The sequence below is a fragment of the Doryrhamphus excisus genome, chromosome 5, assembly GCF_030265055.1.
Source record: "Doryrhamphus excisus isolate RoL2022-K1 chromosome 5, RoL_Dexc_1.0, whole genome shotgun sequence".
Lineage (NCBI taxonomy): Eukaryota > Metazoa > Chordata > Actinopteri > Syngnathiformes > Syngnathidae > Doryrhamphus > Doryrhamphus excisus.
The window spans coordinates 8968625-8987820 of record NC_080470.1 but is presented as its reverse complement, the minus strand read 5'-3'; the positions used below and the strand labels follow the sequence as shown (position 1 = coordinate 8987820).

Genomic DNA, 19196 nt, shown 5'->3' with positions numbered 1-19196 from the left:
TGTTACAACCAAAACAAGAAATTACGAATATTGAGCATACTAGTTGGTGTTTATGGGCTCACCTGTATGATATGTATGATGTGGCTCTTGACCTTTGACCGGTTAGCCACCCCTGGCCTAGATGCTGAACGAATGCAATGAGTGAACTCTCTTCCTGCCTGGAGGCAAAATGAGGAAAAGAAACATGGATTCACATGTCAATATATGGAAGCCGGCAAAATTATTGAGTTCATTTATTTATTTATTTTATTGTGAGACAGTTTTTTTCAAAACAAATTAAAGCAAAACAAAAACTTGACAGCAGCTCACTGCAATGTCACCCGAACAGGTCATGTTTTGTTTCACTCGTCCTTCAGCACTTGATTTGCTTTTGTTGTGTGATATTTTTTCTTTTTTTTCCTTTGCAGCCCATGTTCATTCTCCACTGTTACCTCACCACCTCCGCCGGTCCGCTTACATAAATGAGCTTTAAAAGGGCATTTACACCTGTGACTTTATGCAAGCTGTTATACAATATACACTTTTTTTTAAGTGCGTCAGTTATTCACTCGCTTTGCATTGAGTGACTCTTTTGGAGGATAGTGTACATCCTCAATTACACAAAAACATTGGAGATTAAAGTAATATTTTATTTTATTTTTTTGTTTTTGGAGTTTGTAAAGACATTTTTCAAGTATTTCGATTGGTGAACTATGATCTTTATGCTCTTCTGCTGTACTTTGGTCTGGAACAACATGGACATAATCAGTAAAATGAAACTAATGTTCCACATAAATGTAATTATAAATTATTACGAAACAAAGAGACATAATGTACAGAAACCAATTGTACTCCAGGGGTACGTGTGCCCCACATCGGGAACCTCGGGAGTAGACAATAATAAAATGTTGCAAATTAAAAATGATATTAAAAATCAGACTCACCAAGCGGTGGTACGCTTTCTCCATTTCTCTTTCTCCAACATTTTGCTGTTTGCTTGATTGCAAATTATGTTGAGGAGGTCTTCAGAGAAGTAAATGAGTTAACATCTTCTTGAGATCCAATGTTTTGTTGAATGACCTGGCATGCCTTGCGGACATTTAGAAATAACAGTTTTAAGTTATGTGTTATGTTTCACGCTTAGTTGTTAATAATAATAATAAATAATACATTTTATTTGTATAACGCTTTTCAAGGACGCTTTACAGTGGAAGATGGAAATAATATAAAGCTAAAAACAAACAGTAGAAAGGCACTATAAAATACAACCAAGAGCAATGTTTAAAAAGTTAAACATTAAATACAGAGTTAAACAGGTGGGTTGGGGCAGTGAATTCCAGAGGGTGGGGGCTGGGATGGAGAAGGCTCTGTCTTCCCAGACTTGGAGCTTGGTCCGACAGGAGAATGTCAGGAAGTTGGAGTCTAATGAGTGAAGGGAACGTGAGGGATTGCGTAAACGTTGTCGATGCGTTAACTTGCTGTGGATGTGTTGTTTCTGTTTTGTTGCACCGTGAGCAAATATGTCAATGATTGTCCTTGCTTGATGTCACCTACATATAGCGTGATGCAAACCTATATGTGGCCTTAGAGTCAAGGTTTGCCCACTCCTGACCTATAATCATTCAATGCTGCCAAAATGTTTAGAAAATTAAGAAAAAACATAAAATTGGCCCAAAATTTAGCCAATGTCAGATTTCTTAATGGTTACCAAGGACCAGGTAGGTTGAGTCAGCCTTCTTGGGGCAGACTAAAGGCGGGGTGATGACAATAATGACAGGTGATTTATTGTTTTGGTGCATTTTAATATAAAATGTGAAAAATAAACGTCCATTTAATTGTTATAATCCTATTAGCTCAATAATATGTCATAAAAATGATTATTTCTCCTAATGATACAATTAATTTTCTGTTACATCATAGCACCATATACGTATATGTGTGCGTATTGGTGCAGGTGTTTAATACTGCATGGACTTCAGCATGGGGCCTCCCCTCGTTAGAAGTCACCTAATGTTCATATTTACTCGGAGGGTGACACCTAATTAATTGTAAAGCCCTATGTAGTTTAAATATTTATGCCACAGCGGGCTTACCCCAACCATGTTGGTGATATTGATTTAAACAGGAGGTATAAAAAGACTCATCCGTTTGTCGATGAATTAGCTGCAGGTATTTTTTTATTTATTTATTCGGCACTGTTTGGATATAAATATGTCTGAATGTGTGCAACAAAGTCTGTAATTTGTCACAAATGGCTGCATATGCATTTTAGTCTCTTAAAGTCTCTTAGTCTCAAAACAATGTTTTGCTATTGTTCCGGTACAACGGTGTTGCTGTAAAACAGATTTAACATCCTCTGTATTTATTCATTCTGCTTGCTTTTTTATTACAGTGTTCATGTAAGAAAAGCATCATGTTCGCCTCAGTCTTCAGTTGCCATGGTAACTGCCTCCAGCTGGAGCATCAGCACTTGTGTCATCCAAAAGTGTTCAAAGCCCGACTTTTTTTTCTTATATCCAACACATTTTGACCCCTTAAAAGTAGTAGTATCAAATGACCATCAAAAACTGTGATGACAACTGCAGAACAGGAAATGGATAGGAAACCGGTATAAATGTATCTGCCATGAGTGCTTGGTACAATATGGCATCAAAGTCCACATCACTAACAAAAGAGGAATAATATGACGTATATCGTAGGACAACAATATCGTCCTCTCGTGACTGCATCAGGTTAATGGTGAGTATGCAGTATTTGTTGTAATGTATTTAATATTTAACTGACAGTTAAGCAGTTCAATTTTTTTATTGCCGTTTTACAGTTTTAATTACTAAATTTATTCCACATTGTATATTTTTTGTTTTACTTACTTGTATACAATAGTGGCCTTGTATTGGCTGGTGAACAGTCCAGGGTGTGTCTGAAGTCAGCTGGGATAGGCTCCAGCATACCCGTGACAGTTAAGCGGTATAGAAAATGGATGGATGGATGCGTGGGTGGATAGTTGCCCTGTTTTGAAGAAAAAAACCTATGAATAAAATATTTATTTTAAAAAATGCAATTGTTTTCATTCGTTCATTCATTCATTTTCTACCGCTTATTCTCACAAGGGTCGCTGGAGCATATCCCAGCTGTCTTAGGGCGAGAGGCAGGGTACACCCAGGACTGGTCGCCAGCCAATCACAGGGCACATATAGACAAACAACCATTCACACTCACATTCATACCTATGGACAATTTGGAGTCACCAATTAACCTAGCATGTTTTTGGAATGCGAGTACACAGAGTACCCGGAGAAAACCCACGCATGCACGGGGAGAACATGCAAACTCCACACAGAGATGGCCGAGGGTGGAACTGAACTCCAGTCTCCTAGCCGTGAGGCCTACGTTCTAACCGCAATTGTCTTCATCAAGATATAAATTACAAAGTTTTGTTCACAGTAGTCAGGAAGTAGTTTGGGAGTGTGACCAATCACAGCGGAGTGATTAAAAGACCGTAAATACAGCTTGAATAGGAGCAGATTCTGAAGGATCTAGTGTCACGCTGAGGAGAAGGTTGGATCCAAAATTATGCACGCAGGCAGGCAGGAGTTGGTAGTAAATAAAAAGGCAAGCCTTTTATTGCTCTTAAAGCAAGTAGAATGGTGACAACAAAAAACAATGGTGCAAAGAGACTAAACAGAAAAAGCACCACGAGAGAGGCTAGCAAGGTCCTACAAACTGAAAAATAGCTACCAATGAATGAAGGTAGGGAGCAGCTACCTGGCTGATAGGAGGGCGTCGAGCTGCAGGGGAGAAAACAACACTACAGCAGAAAAAAGGTGGCAGAAGGTCAGGTCTGTCTAGCATGTGGCATGCGTCCAAAAGGAACAATACTACGACACCCTCCTGCTGCCACAGGTGTGCTTAAATGGGAGAGGAGGTGATTGGGAACACCTGTAGCTGGCGGGGTAGCTCCTCCCATCAGGCAAACCAGGGCCTGAATGGAGAAAGAGAGAGCATGAGTATGAGGCAAAAGACAACAAAGGAGGCTGCACGTCGGTCGAGTGGTTTGCGCGCAGACCTCACAGCTAGGAGACCAGGGTTCAATTCCAACCTCAGCCATCTCTGTGTGTAGTTGGCATGTTCTCCCCGTGCATGCGTGGGTTTTCTCCCGGTACTCCGGTTTCCTTCCACATTCCAAAAACATGCTCGGTTAATTGGCGACTCCAAATTGTCCATAGGTATGAATGTGAGTGTGAATGGTTGTTTGTCTATATGTGCCCTGTGATTGGCTGGCGACCAGTCCAGGGTGTACGCCGCCTCTCACCCAAAGACAGCTGGGATAGGCTCCAGCACTCCTCGCGACCCTCATGAGGATAAGCGGTAGAAAATGAATGAATGAATGACAACAAAGGAGAAACCGGTGGGCGACTCCCAGGAGCAGTAAGGTGGTGTCACGGTGTGATGTGACATCTAGAACGTTTTCTGGGCGGGTTATTGTGTGTAGCTGCTCTATAGGGGTCCACAGCTCAATATAAAGGGCCAAAGAAATTAACATAATAGGTCCCCTTTCAATATATAATAAATTATACAGTATACAGTATCGATGCCTGCTGCTCTGCAGTTTACGAAAATAAACACTCCACTACTTGAGGCATCTAACGTTGAGCCTTGGGAGGTGCTACTGTATACTCAAAAGCAGATTACCAATATTGGTAAAGGATCACACTGGGCTCGTAATATAAAAATATTTTCAGAGACAAAAACTCCTCTGGAGTTGTTGAAAAGCAGGAAGGATTGATGTCCAGGCTCATTGAAGCAGGCTTGTTGATCTTCTTTGATTAACACATTATAATGATGTTGATGCTTTTGAACATACTATTTACTTCCTCCCAAGAGTGTTTAACCCGTCTAGGCTGATTTAAATGCATCAAAACAGCCCATTCATTTCTTCATGAAGAAAAATACACCATTGTGATTACATTCGTGTATTATTAAGTAGGCGGTGGTTGATTTATCGATTAGCTCGTCTGCAGGTTGCCAGCTTTTGGCTGCAGCAAACACCTCTAGCACTTTTATGCTTCCTCTATGGATTTATACTATAGATTTATAGCCAGACGTTGCCGTCATGTTTGCAATGAGTCACCAGGTGCAAACACTGCTGTTTTTAGACAAACATTTTTAACATAACATTTTTAGAAGGGCAACTTACACTACATCGCTCAAAAGCTTAAGGAACACCATCTTTCAATTTTAGATTTCATAATGAGACAGATGGTTGTTTGTCTATATGTGCCCTGTGATTGGCTGGCGACCAGTCCAGGGTGTACCCCGCCTCTCACCCAAAAGACAGCTGGGATAGGCTCCAGCACCCCCTGCGACACCTCGTGAGGAAATAGCGGTAGAAAATGAATGAATGAATAATGAGACAAATCTCAAGCTCAAAAATTCCTTTTGTTTCATTACGATGGTTTGTTTTGTTGCTAGGCAAACATATTGAGTTGTGCCTGTTCAGCTTGACCCATTACATAATTGTACAGGTTCTCTAAGTGATGCATCCAAGCACTCAGGGAGCATTTACAGTTACTAATGTCTGCCTGCCCACGGTACAGTGAATGAGTCATATTCACTTTAAATGGCAAGTAGCAGCATAGGTTTTTTTTTTTTTACTGACAAATCTTTTCAGTTTTTATGCATCATTTACAGTTTAACAAAAGCCAACAACAGCTGTTACCATGATACTTTAAATGTCCCCTTTTATGTAGAATGTACTTTGTAATAATGTTCAAACAGTAATGTGTCCCTAGAGCAGGGAACGTGATAAAAACCCATCATCTCCCTCACTGTTTCCTCCACTTTTGAGAGAAGAGGCGCTCATAAAACTTACGGATTTTTAAATATGTTGTTCATTTGTAAGGCTAATTGTGTGAAAAGATTATTATCAGGGCTGTCTAAAAGCCTTGATAATATTTATTCTGACCTAAACACTTCAAAAGTAGTGCAATTCCAACACCATTTATGTATCTTCAACTCACAAATACATCTCTAGTCCCATCTTCATGAGAAGGACACTTCCTATTTGTCCCGAGACCGGTGGTTCTCAACTGGTGGGTCATTTAGTGATCATTTATTAATTTGTGAAAAAAACGCAATGCAGCATGGCATTACTCTTCTATCAAAAGATGCCAACCCTGTCTTCTGCATCTTCTGCCTCCTTCACTACATCCATAAACCTTTGGTCTTTGGTCTTCCTTGATGCCTTCTACCTGGTAGCTCTAAACGCAGCATCCTTCTACCAATATATTCACTATCTCTCCTCTGGACATGTCCCAACCATCTCAGTCTGGCCTCTCTGACTTTATCTCTAATAGGCCTCTAACATGTAATGTCCCTCTGATGTACTCCTTCCTGATCCTATCCATCCCGGTCACTCCCAATGAGAACCTCAGCATCCTCATCTCTGCTATCTCCAGTTCTGCTTCCCGCCTTTTCCTCAGTGCCACTGTCTCTAGACCAAACAACATGGCTGGTCTTACCACAGTTTTGTGTACCTTTCCTTTCATTTTAGCTGAAACTCTTCTATCCCGCCTGACACTTTCCTCCACCCGTTCCATCCTGCCTGCACACGCTTCCTCACCTCTTTTTCACAATCTCCATTGTTGTGAACTGTTGACCCCAAGTACTTAAAATTCTCCACCTTCTGTAGCTCTTCTCCCTGTAACCTCACTCTTCCACTTGAGTCCCTCTCATTCACACAATGGAATACAACCCCTCATTGTTCATAATAACAGTTAAATGTGTGATTCAAATGCTCTGTTACTATTAAAGAAACTTGTGTCAGGGAAATAGATTTTCAGACAGGTGTAGTATCTTTTAAATCAATATAAATGTCCACTTAATTTGTAGCTGTTAACACAAAACTGTACATAATCATGTCCTTTTATTTATGTTTCTTTCAGCATAATAAAGTAAAAATGGGCTTATTTCAGATGTAGATGTGATTAATCGTGATTAAATAATTTCAAAATTGAAAATTGTAATAATCTGAGAGCTCTAATTATTATTAAAATACTTTAAACATTTCATGAGATTGCAAAGTAGAATATTTGCATACATGCCCACACCAATTTGTTCCCACTGACTACCGTAATTAACATAATATATTACATAATGTTGCTTTGAGAAAGAAACTATTTCTCAACATATGTAGCTTCATAATGCATGTGAATTGAATTTGGAGAATGTTTCTTCTTGTTTCTTCTATGCCTTTAATATAGATAAAAGTGCTAAGCTAAAAAGTTAGTGGCTTTCTATTGCGGCCAGTCTTTAGGTAAACCTGTGCTTTGATCAGCCCACCGGGTGGGGAGATTAATGTAGTATGCACAAAGTGCACACTAAGCCTTCAGTTTGCAGATTTGTTTGCTTCGTGAGCCCAAGATGATGATCTAAAGATCTTTGAGCATCTGTTAGAAAGCAGCGTGCAGATGGATGCCTAACCACAGGCAATGTGGGCAGCAGGGGGGGCACCCCCACCTCCACCCTTCTCAGTCACGACCACCTCGCAGCGTTCCGCTCTCTGGGTGACGTTGTTGGGATAAAGGTGAAGAGGAAGGGAGGTGCTTGTGCAGGAGCAGAACGTGCGCTGACATTAAACTTCCCCATTAATGAAGCACCAAAGTGGGGCTTTACATGCACAGGAAGGAAGCTGAGGGATGGCGAATGGATGGCGTTTAAGTGGCAGAGGGACTTTATCACTTTTTAATCATCATGCAAATTTGGCCTGAATGGAGTGGAGAGATGGTACAGATGTTCATTTTAAGCCCTCGCCACTCTACAACCTTCAACCATTGATTTCAGCACCTTTCTGTGTTTGTTCCATAGAACAACAGCATGAACAGAGTGAGCCCTTCTCAGTGGTGGTGGTGGGGGTCTCATGTATTGTCTCGTTTTGTGTCTTGTTAAGTGGAACCTCGTAGGTGGAACATAATCCATTCCGTGACAGTAGTTGACCTCCATATACCAAAGCAAAAACAAAATCCCTTGGAAATAATGGAAATAGAAATATTCTGTACTTTTATCAACTGTACAGGAAATAAAGCATTTTTAATATTATGTATTTAGAATAGGTGGCTTGCATTTACACAGTTATTTGTATGTATATGTCTCTTATATAATTGTATTTTTTTAATGGTGTTACTGAGTACCAGTAGATGGAGCAGCTACAGTACATGGATGGAGCGCATCGCTTGCGCCATAGTTTAAGAATCAATGCTGTATACAATTGAAATGGATATGTACATGGAAATATGATCAATCTGAGCAAGTGTAAAAAGAGTGTAAAAAGAGTTATCAATAACATCTTGGGCCGGGAAAAATCCCCTCCCAGATTCAGTTTTAATATTGTCTAATGATGCAGGCATAATCCAAACATCTCGTTTACTTCTGACATTTTTAATTTTCACCCAGGTTCACTATATGATGAAGCGCTTGTATTTGGGACGGGTAATGTCAATAATTTTATCAATACTGATACAGAAAACTAGTTGGTCCAATTCCTGTCAAATACAATATAAGTCAAAAATATCTATCCAGCTCTTTCTCCAGCTCCAGTCACATTGGTGGCAAATTGGGAAGCTAAATGGCGCTCTCGTCTGGTCACAACCATTCAATGCAAGTAGATGTGACTTCACGAATTTCCAACTTTACAGACTCATGTTAATGTTTAAAATGTTGTACTCTTGTTCTGCATGATGTGGAAATGCCATATCATGTGTTTTTAACTTTTTGTCGTGGTATTTTTATGCCACGACTAAATTTGTGTGGAAAAAAAGGCTAACAGGCTAACACTATGCTCGCTATCACGTTCCATTGTGGACATTAAGCTAGCAGGTTCACTCCCACGACACACAGAGGTGACATATTGACATCTTTTCGTTTTCCTTTCCTCTCTCACATTTCTCTCACCTTTTCAAACCATTTCATGTAGCTATAGGAGTGTGGTCCGTCAAGTTTATTTATATAGCCGTTAAGCAGGCAACAATAGACGATAAACGACAACCCCGGATCTGAACCCCCATCCATATGGACGTTTACATTTGGTCACTGTAGATATTTTACTGTTACTACTAAATATAATAGATGTATTTAACTGTTTTCTGACTATATTCTAAAAAACAAATCACAATAATATAGCAAAATAATACCTATTTACTGGCGGTCACCATCAGTCATGAGCCCTTGGAATTGTCCTAACTTCCCCCCTGTTATGGCGCCTCTGGCACAAGTACAAGAATTTAAGATTTCCACAAGATGTTTTGGAATTTCTCACATCACTACTTGGAGCAGCTGGGGCCACTCCTGACTAATCACAACATGGTAGGCGTGGTCGATTTAATTGGGACACGTTTGGTACTTATACTGAGCGAATGAACCTGGTTCATGCTGTATTTCATTTGTCTATGAGGACGTCATGGAGTCATTAGCCCTTGGGTCTCAAACTCAATTTACCTGGGGGCCACTGGAGCTAGGGTCTGGGCAAGGCCACATCAGGTTTTCAAAAAAAAAACAAAAATACGCATTTATTAAAAACAGAAAAATATACAAACTTTTTCAGTGCTTTGGTACCGATTTTCTATAATAAAAGCTCTGATAAAACATTCCACTGTTCTCAAATATCTTAATTATTATTTTTCTGCACAAAATAAGATGAAAAATAAATAAACAAATCAAGAATAAAGAAAATCAATCAATCAGTAATAAATAAATAATAATAATAAAACGGCAAATAATAAAAACTTAAGAAACCACATATAGTTGGTGGGTGGACAAATTATTTTTTTCCAGATTAAAATGAACAAATCATTATTAGAGCCCTATAGACATGACAAAACACAACTATAGTCACATTTATACTTTTTTTATTTACAACATATTGCGCAACTGCAGGGTCTTGAGACATATGCTAACTCGCAAACTAGAGAGCTAGCGACCTAAACGGTGGCCTTCAAGTTATTTCCTTTACACTTAAATAGCCAAAAACTTACCACTTCCACACGGATAGGGAGGATAACTATTAACAGTTATTTAACCTTTAACATGAACATTAATCAAACGATTAATAATAATAATTTTTCTGGGTACATGATATCATACAGCATCCATATCAAACTTGCGTGGGCTGCACTAACATTAAACTTTCATATCAAGGCGGGGGCCTCAAACTGGTGTCCTGCGGTCCACATTTGGCCCGCGGGCTGCATGTTTGAGACCCCTGCATTAGCCTATGTATGTGTTTTTTATAGGTTTACTCAGTTTCATACTGGATATGACAGTGCCGCATAATAATGCACTTGCAGCTGGAATGCTGCTTCATGTCTCTTGTATTCATTTTGGATGGAGTATGGCTTTTTGTTGACTTGTGTCCACTTGGACACACAAGGGGAACGGAACAGTTCACCTCGCTGACAGTTTTGAGGCCGTACTGTAGGAAAATTGTAGATGTGCTTCCGTTGACACACAGCCTGAAATACATGTTTTAGGATTGTCGTACTGCATTTGAGACCACTTAGGATCAAACTTTAAGGTTTAAACGTTCTAAGTAAGGCTAAGCTGCAATTGTGCAACTCAATTCCCATGGAATGTGGATATTATTTTGTGGATTATTTTGTTAACAGTGCCAACCTCCTCCACTGGATGGCAATAATGTGTTTTTCCATGAACAAGACCACGTTCTCACCTGACCCATCAAAGTTTTCTTGCGTCCACAATTTCCTATTATTAAAGTTCATTGCGTCTCACGTTGCCCTGCCACATCAAAGGAGGCCCCATACTTGCTCAAAGACGAAGACTCCAATAAAGATCATATATTGAGAGCATGCTCGGCTGTCCCCGCCATGTTGTATTCATTTGTACGGCTCGGCAGCAATGATCCAAACCATATGAGGGGCTTTGGGCAGAGACCCAGTGAGTAGACAGGCCACCCACTGCTCGCACACTCGCTTCCCTTCCACACTCAGGTCAGACGGCATTCCTTGTGCGCCCTTGGGATCCTGCTTATGATGAAGGTGTATAGTACAGATGAGATAGTACAGCAAGGGTGACCTTTGTTTTTTTTTTTTGCCCATAGTGATCATAGGAGAACTTGGTGGCAAACAGACACTTTCAATAACAGTAAATCGCCTTACATTATGCATTAGTTATGCAAATCAATGCTTAGGCCACTACGAACAGCATAACCAAAAGTTACTATTTGTCAATAAAATACATACTGAACATATGAACAAATGTATAATCATGGAAATATATATGTGGGAAAGTACAGTGTTGCCTTGAATAGTCGCCATTCTCTATTAAACAAAAAGGCGTACCTCAAATAAACAGCTCTATTGTGCCCATTAAGAAAAAAAACAGGTGGTGACAATTTATGATGATGTCTGATACTACAACCGTGTGCCATGGTTGGTAGAGACGACCAACCCAAACTCCAGTAGTACATTTAGAGCGGATGTGGTATCTGTAAAACGGTGTGGTATCTGTAAAACTGATGTTTTAAGTGGTCAAAAACACCGGCCAAAAATGATTAGGAATCAGAAGAAATACATTTACATATATGTCTAAAAATATTTTATTTAATAAATTACATTTCTTGTAATTTTTTATTGTAATGTAAAGACCAATTGTAACCATCCTGCTTAGAGGGCGTTGGCTTTTGACGGTGTTGCAACGCTCTTCCTGCCTTGAGTAATTTGCGCCCGACACACGTACAAAGAGCCTTTGCTGAGCACTGGCAGCGGCCAGCTGTAAACAGTACCTTTAATGAAAATATACTAAAGTGTAGTGTGAATTTGAGGTATTGCAAAATATGCTGCAACCCACCAGATGAGAATCACAATCAAATCAAATAAGTGTAAAAAAAAAAAAAGTAGCTTATGGGCCAATAGCCCATAGGTGTGGTTGGACAGGATGTTGCCAATGAACTGCCCCATCCTCAGTGGAGGCCCGCTTGTTTGTCAAGGAATTGGGTGATCAATTACAGATCAATGCTTGAGGACCTTGAGGGGGATGCAGAGGAATGAGATATGATGGTAATTTTTTGTGTTGTATGTTTGGCTTGCACATAGGGTGCAGACCGGCAAAGGAAGCAGGTTGAACAGAATATACGGATCCAAGCATTGGGGACTGCACTGAAGACTGAACTCTGGTGAGATGTTGTTGGTAAATATATAGCCAGTATATTAACAGTATTCTTTCATAGCCTTGCTCAAGGGCAGGGCACCTTCCCCCCTCCTTTCTCCCCCTTTTCTCCCTTTCCCACACTTAAATTTTCAACAAAGTTGAGAGACTTGTCGCAACCGCAACAGTTGGATCAGATAACAGGGAAACCAGACATTCAACAAAATGTAGCAATGCTGGACTCGTCTGATCATTTTTAGGCACTTTATGTAATTCGATCTGTCAGCAAGTGGCCAGAAGAAACCCCATTGGAATTCCCCCCCCCATTTTTTGAGAGTGTGAAATCACAGACTCTGGTCTGGGACTGGGAATGCGTATTGGGGCAATAAGGTTTTCATGATTTGGCTTTCCCCCACAACAATGGTTGTGACTTTAAAAAAGATTGAGATTGAAGTGTAGACATCAACACAAGTCAAGAATACAATGGACATGGTGAATGTTAATTCAGATGGTTCAAACCTCTAACTTTCAAGAACTGAAAAGCCAGAAAACATCCTATTAAAAAAAACCTCCCATGTTCTGGAATCAGATTATTTTGACAGACGAAATTTGTGTCAGAATAATGGCAGGAGAAAAGTATGAAAGTTACATCTTATGATTCAAAGCATACTACATCAGTACAAATAAAAGCCTAAAATTCTTGTAACTCTTAAATGATACCATATTTTTGTTAAACCTCTTATGATGTAAATTACAAATTTATTCACCTGTGATTTTGAAAATACACTTTATTCTGAACATGATCGGAGGAGACAAGAATGACAGTATGGATCCATACATTCACTGGAATGACTCCAGACTCCGCCCACATTTAGAGATTATGTACCAATATAATATTTACCAAAAAACACTTGACTGAAACTCCTCTAATAGTCTGAAAACCTGATTGAATGTTTGCGCTAATGACAAAACACAACCTGCAGCTATGCACTTAATGAGTCCTTGATTAGACTAATATGCTCTTTTATGAGGTCATGTAAGTGGCGGCCGTCTGGCACTGGAGGGATCATTTCCCGACTTTGGAAATTGAGTCAGCGTCAAAGTTGTGTCCTGCCCTGGCTTATTACTGGCTGAGAGGATTCGCCCATCCCAGCAGCATAATTCCATCTGGGCTAAATATTTATACAGAGAGGGTAGGAAAGGGGGGGACGTCACTTAACTACAACACATTCATTCACATAAGGAGAGAGTGAAGGCTAGTACAGCAAGTTAGAGTGAGAAGGTTAGAGCTACAGGAACATAACTTCATTGGCTTGTTTTTTTTTTAGGAACTACAGGTCAAGATGATGAGCTTTTTGGTGTTTGTTGCCAGTCTTGCTTTTCATCAGATAGGGAGGAACCCCGCCAGTGGTGAGTGGACTTTTAATATTTTAGCGTTGTACACTTCAGATAGGTGCTTTCATACAAATATTTATGCAAAACAGGTTGCAATGGTTAGATTAAAACAGTAAATAGCATCTACCTATATGTCTGTCGGCAGGCGGGATGTGCTGGCTGCAGCAGAGCCAACGGTGTGACATGGTGCTGATGAGAGGGGTCACCAGAGAGGAGTGCTGTGCTGGGGGCCGCCTGGACACAGCGTGGTCCAACTCCAGTCTGACCATGAATGAGGTCAGCCTGTTGGGGTTCTTGGGAATTGTCTCCTGTAAACCCTGCAAAGGTAATCAAAGATGATTTCATGAAATATTTACCCTGTTTCATACTGCACAAGAACCAAAAGTACTGCATTTTGCCATTCTTTTTTGTTGCCCTTAAATCATTTCCTGTAAATACCCCATAAAACTGGGGAAAAAAAACTCTGGTACTGTGACCAGTGGAGGTCATTATTTTCAGTTCCTGATGTTGACAGGTCTGAAAAGGGCACTGTATTACTTTGCATCACTTTGGACACATTTGTAACTCCAGGCAATATACAAGTCCTGATTTACTCCATAACATAGGTACACAATCCTGCCTTTACAAAGATAATAATGGTCACTTTTGATTGAATGATACCATTTTCTGGATGCAGTTTGTACTGTACAGTATGTCGCTAAACTAGATTATTTAGGTTTCTTTACTCAGCAACGTGAGATAGTCAATAGACCAACACCTCTTAACAATAATATTTTGTTGCTGTCCAATGAAAACACTAAATGTACCACAAAATTTTGTAATTTTGAAAAATGTACAGTATATATTTTTACTAAAATAATATATTATTGTTGAGGATAAGCAGTATAGAAAATGAGTGGATGGCTGAATGGATATATTATTAAATATATTATTTAAAATGTTATTATTTAACATATATTAAATCTAGATTTTCTAACCTAGACTATTAATGTTTCAGACAAAAAATAAAATTACTTAAAAATTTGGAGAAAAAAATTGTTGGTTGTATGAATTGTCATAAGATTATAAACTTTTCAAACTAATATTTTTTTTCTCAAAAGACACTATTTTCTCTCTATATATAGTCTTTCTTCAACTTCTTGTCACTTTCAAATATAGATGTTATTTTGTAAAACTTTTACAATTTATGAAATAGTGTATTATTTATTATTTACTTATTAGTAAATCATTATTTATATTATAAAAAGTTAAAATAATACAAATTATATGACATAATTATTATTAAATTAGTACTTATTTAATTTTATTTAAACTATATTTAACTGTATATGTATAACTATAGTAATCATAATGTAAATATTTTTTCTATTCACTGCAAAATCATGAAAAACATTGTCCAAATACCTTTTCTCCTCTTCAGATGAAAAATGACAATAAGACTAAAAGCGGCATTGTGTGTAGCCTCTTAATACACTTTTTAATATGCTACAGAGTGATTCTCCAACCACAATAATACAAACATTGGCAAATAAACTGCAGCGCATTATGTATTGAGCACAGCATTGTGTTACACTTCTTGTGCAATGGATCTCACTAGCGTGCACAGGTGTATTGAGTGAAAGTGGGACCAGTGTGTCTGGCTAACAAAATGCAGACGTGGATTAGAGTCAGTGAGTGTAAAAGTGGTTCCACATAAGGAGCTTCCTTTTGCTCGGTTCATCCAGGTTCACTTGCAGATGAATTGTTAAACGATGTGATCATGCTATTAATATTCTGGCCTTGTCACTAGACTCAAAAGAAAGAGACACGTGGAAATATGCTGCTACCCCTGTACATGTTCCCAGGCCATAACAAGGTTATCCATGCTTCCACTTTGGAGAGCTGAGCTTATTTTCAGTGTCTGAGTGTGTGTGTGTGTGTGGGGAGGGCTTCAACGAGGGAGATACTAGTGGGAGAGTAACCAAAAGAAATAAAGTAGGATATTGACATTGGAGCCAGGAACTATAAGACTTTGGTGTCTTCTTGTTTAGACAATCTTCAAATCTTCAGGACTCACATCCCCTCGCTATGCTATGTCTAGTATTACACTTCTACTGAGTTTAAACTAAACTTTAGCATAATCCAACATATTTTAAGGGCCCCAGACCCATCCCTCCCCACCGCCAAACCTGCAGGAAATCTTGTACATATGGTCATCATGGCAGGATGCATGAAAGTCATCAAAGAGCCGGCACTGTAAGATACACATTTTGGTTTCTAGGTGGGAGGATTTGGATCATTACTAGTTTTTCTTGGGTTTTCTGTGTCATGTTCTCATGCAGGCCATGTTGAATTTGACATGTGACAAAAACAATGTATATTCAAATGGCCCATGGGATACACTTTGGACAGCCGTGTTCTAACTTAGCGTTAAATTTCCCCCCAAAGTCATTTGAACTCCTCCAACTACTCTGCAGGAGCACCGGCCCTGTTTGCCTGCAGACGTTAACACACGGACGTGTTTTGAAAACATGCCAGGCTCACATTCCAGCAGGCGCGACACCCCTCACCCTCCCACACATACTCCTGTTATTCTCCATGTGTAACGCTCAATAATGAGATGTGGTTGTAGGAACTATCGTCTCTTTTTAAACATACTTGCTGGCTTCCTTTTCACAGAGACGTGCGAGGGCGTCAAGTGTGGGCCTGGCAAAGTGTGCAAAATGAAAATGGGAAGGCCGCAGTGCGTGTGTTCTCCGAATTGCTCCCACATCGCACGCCAGCATGCCGTGTGCGGCAGCGATGGTAAGTCCTACAAGGACGAGTGCGTGCTGCTGATGGCCCGTTGCATGGGACACCCCGACCTGGAGGTCATGTACCAGGGAGAGTGCAAAAGTAAGTAGTTGTGCAGAACCTACACCACTACTGAGTGCTATTCAAAACAATGCGATAGGACACCCATCTGTACTGACTAGGAAGAATATGAAACACTACGAATAAACAACCAAATTATCTGTAATGTATTAGCCCACATTCCATGTTTTGTTTACACACAGCTATTGTTTACATCATTATAGTTGTAGAAATCCTCCCCCTGATGACTCAAAGTGGGTTTCGAATAGAGGATAAGGGAATCTCAAAGAACCAAATCACAGAATGAGAACCAGATTATTTATTCCTGACAACAATACCTAATACAGACGTCCGGGCTTATCTGCAGTCCCTGTATGCCTACAAGTAAGCAGGTCTTATTACAGCGCAGCTGCAAAAAGCACCTTTCCTTTCCCTGTCCGGTCTTTTATACATTCGAGGCTGGAGTCCTGATGCTGGAGTCCTGGACCAATCAGCTTTCGCCACTGCCCTTGCTTAAAACGCTTTCATGGTGTTTCTCCTTTTGTTTGTTCGCATCTTTCCTTTGCAGGGGCATCAAGGCGTCTGGAACATTCTGCTTTTCCTTTGTTGCAAAGAAAGCTCTCATATGCGTACTCGATGTTTCCACCTTAACTGTCAGTTGTCACGTTAGTCCTCTTTTTTTGTGTGTGGGTGCGTGTATCCTTTATATCCAAAGTATCCTTTGTATTTGTGAGACTATGTGTTTTGCTTTTATCTTTAGCTAACAAAATTGAGCAAATACCTTCATACTGTAGTTCCTCATATAATTTGGCTTTTGGCTTGTTCCCCCCAGAGTCGTGCTCCAACGTGGTGTGTCCAGGGACCCACACCTGCGTGACCGACCAGACCAACAGTGCCCACTGCGTCATGTGCCGTTCCACTCCCTGCCCCAAACCCCTGCCCTCTGAGCAGGCCATCTGTGGCAATGACAACATCACGTACCCCAGTGCCTGCCATCTCCGCCGTGCCACCTGCTTCCTCGGCCGCTCTATAGGAGTACGCCACTACGGCCACTGTAACAGTCAGTACACTTCACATTGTTATCACTCTTCCTTGTCCATCATCTCCGTCACTCTTCATCTGCCTCTTCTTTGCAGGTCCTCCTCGGAAAGTGCACATTTTTGATGGTAATGAGGAAAACGCTGTATAGATTCTGCTCAGCGAATCGGTAGCTTTCCAAGATGACCTCTATTGTTTTTTTGTTTTTTTTTAATGACAGTCATCCCTCTCATTTGTAGATAATTTCATATGAACGCATAGGCGTATCACAGGCCTAAAGATGTATACTAGTAGTTTTTCCACAGTTCCAATAGGGCTGCCCTGCCACTACCCATTTTAGGGGCTCTGTGCGTCATTGTCTCCAAGGTTTGTATTGTGTATTTAGTCATGTGCTTTACAATCAACATTCATAATTTGGCTTGTTACATACTCAAAAAATATATAAACGCTACATGTTAGTTTTGTTCCTATTTTTCATGAGCTGAACTCAAAAGATGTACAACTTTTTATGGACACAAAAAAAGGCCTATCTCACTCGCACAGCTAAGCCTTACGTTGGCCACAAAGAAAGGCCATTCCAAAATGTACAGTATTGAGGGTGGGTCCTTGGGGGTCTGGGCTCAGTACCTGGGGTGACCACTATTTGATTCAAATACCATATACGCAGATCCCAAGTATCCAAAATATGATCGGTGGGGTTATGGTATTGGAAGGCGTACTGTCCTGTTGATTTGAGTGAGACAGATTTGAGAGACAGTGACAACATCCTGAGGCCCATTGTTGTAACATTCATCCACAAACATCACCTGATACCGCAGCATGATAATGCACAGCACCATGTCGTAAGGATCTGTACACGGCTCCTGCAAGCTGAAAACATCAGAGTCCTAAAGTTAAAAAAAAAAATTAATACTGTACATACGCAACATGCCTGTGTGGAAGCCTTCAGCAAAAAGATGTACGCTCGTGAAGTCGCCCGGTAATAAAAAAAACAACAACAACAACAATTTGCGTTAGTTTGTGGCAAATGAACACATCAATAACAAGACATAACTCTACAACAAACATGTGCATATTGTAAATAGATTACCACAACTATTTATTGGAGAAGGTATCAATCACTATTTATGTTCTTAATCCTATTAACAAATCCATGTATCCAAAACAATGTATTTATTGTGTTTACTGTTTATTCTCCCACTGGGAAACCACATTTTTACAGTCTCGTTTCACAACAGTTTTTTCCCCACCATTAAGTTGATGAGAAGAAATCCTAATGTGTATGGAAAGCTGGTTTATAGCGCGGCAATTTTCAAAGTTGCACCGATTGTTAAAGTTGTTTTTGGGCTAGAAAAGACCTAAACCAACCTGTACACACTGTTATGTTTACAGCAACCAGATCCAAACAACTGCAACAATACCTCCTCTGTTAAACACCCTTTTTGTTTTTGTAAATACTTTGTTTTGTAGGACATGGTCTATCATCCCGGCTCTGTTTTGCTGTTCCAATTTGATCGGAATTCCTAAAAGAATTTAGCGGAGGGAGGAGAGGCAAAGATTGAATTAGTCTTGGAATGGACCACAGTAGCTATATAAGCCAACACTTGATGTAGTCTTGTGTTGTGTCGACATCTGCCAGATGACTCCAATGACTCCTAAAGTCAATCCTCCACAGTGAACATTTCAATTAACTCATTTCTGTCTTGTGTGTAATACCTACTGTGAAATTTCAGCAATAAATACATCATATTTTTGTACTTCTGTACTGTTTCCACATAAAGTTGATAAGACACTCA

At 39.9% G+C, this 19196-nt stretch overlaps 1 protein-coding gene and 1 long non-coding RNA gene across 5 annotated transcripts in view; one reads left to right on the top strand and one right to left on the bottom strand.

The window, feature by feature from the left end:
* Nucleotides 1-19196, bottom strand: part of LOC131129788 (uncharacterized) — a 29063-nt gene that overhangs the window by 1951 nt on the left and 7916 nt on the right. The window contains exons 3-8 of the long non-coding RNA XR_009129891.1: nucleotides 13658-13847; nucleotides 4046-4151; nucleotides 3745-3961; nucleotides 2850-3007; nucleotides 924-1068; nucleotides 63-158 (exon numbers count right to left, since the gene is read on the bottom strand). This is a non-coding gene — a long non-coding RNA (uncharacterized LOC131129788). The remainder of the gene's footprint in view (nucleotides 1-62; nucleotides 159-923; nucleotides 1069-2849; nucleotides 3008-3744; nucleotides 3962-4045; nucleotides 4152-13657; nucleotides 13848-19196) is intronic.
* fstl3 (follistatin-like 3 (secreted glycoprotein)) lies at nucleotides 12092-19196 on the top strand. Of its 4 annotated transcripts, none has more exons than XM_058073647.1 (6): nucleotides 12092-12163; nucleotides 13464-13545; nucleotides 13676-13855; nucleotides 16189-16404; nucleotides 17195-17422; nucleotides 17499-19196. In XM_058073647.1, exons 2-6 carry the CDS (start codon nucleotides 13479-13481, stop codon nucleotides 17549-17551), a joined length of 744 nt encoding a protein of 247 aa, XP_057929630.1. In that variant the 5' UTR covers nucleotides 12092-12163; nucleotides 13464-13478; the 3' UTR covers nucleotides 17552-19196. The 4 variants fall into 4 exon arrangements, with proteins under 4 accessions (XP_057929630.1, XP_057929629.1, XP_057929631.1 ...); XM_058073648.1 differs by lacking the exon at nucleotides 12092-12163 and adding an exon at nucleotides 13344-13390; XM_058073646.1 differs by lacking the exon at nucleotides 12092-12163 and having other exon boundaries at nucleotides 13323-13545.

Excerpts from the sequence above, each read along its gene's own strand:
- fstl3 (XM_058073647.1), top strand. The coding sequence starts at position 13,479 with ATGATGAGCTTTTTGGTGTTTGTTGCCAGTCTTGCTTTTCATCAGATA. Across the intron at positions 13,546-13,675 it reads AGGGAGGAACCCCGCCAGTG|GCGGGATGTGCTGGCTGCAG; the intron begins GTGAGTGGACTT and ends GTCTGTCGGCAG. Across the intron at positions 17,423-17,498 it reads CCACTACGGCCACTGTAACA|GTCCTCCTCGGAAAGTGCAC; the intron begins GTCAGTACACTT and ends TCTTCTTTGCAG.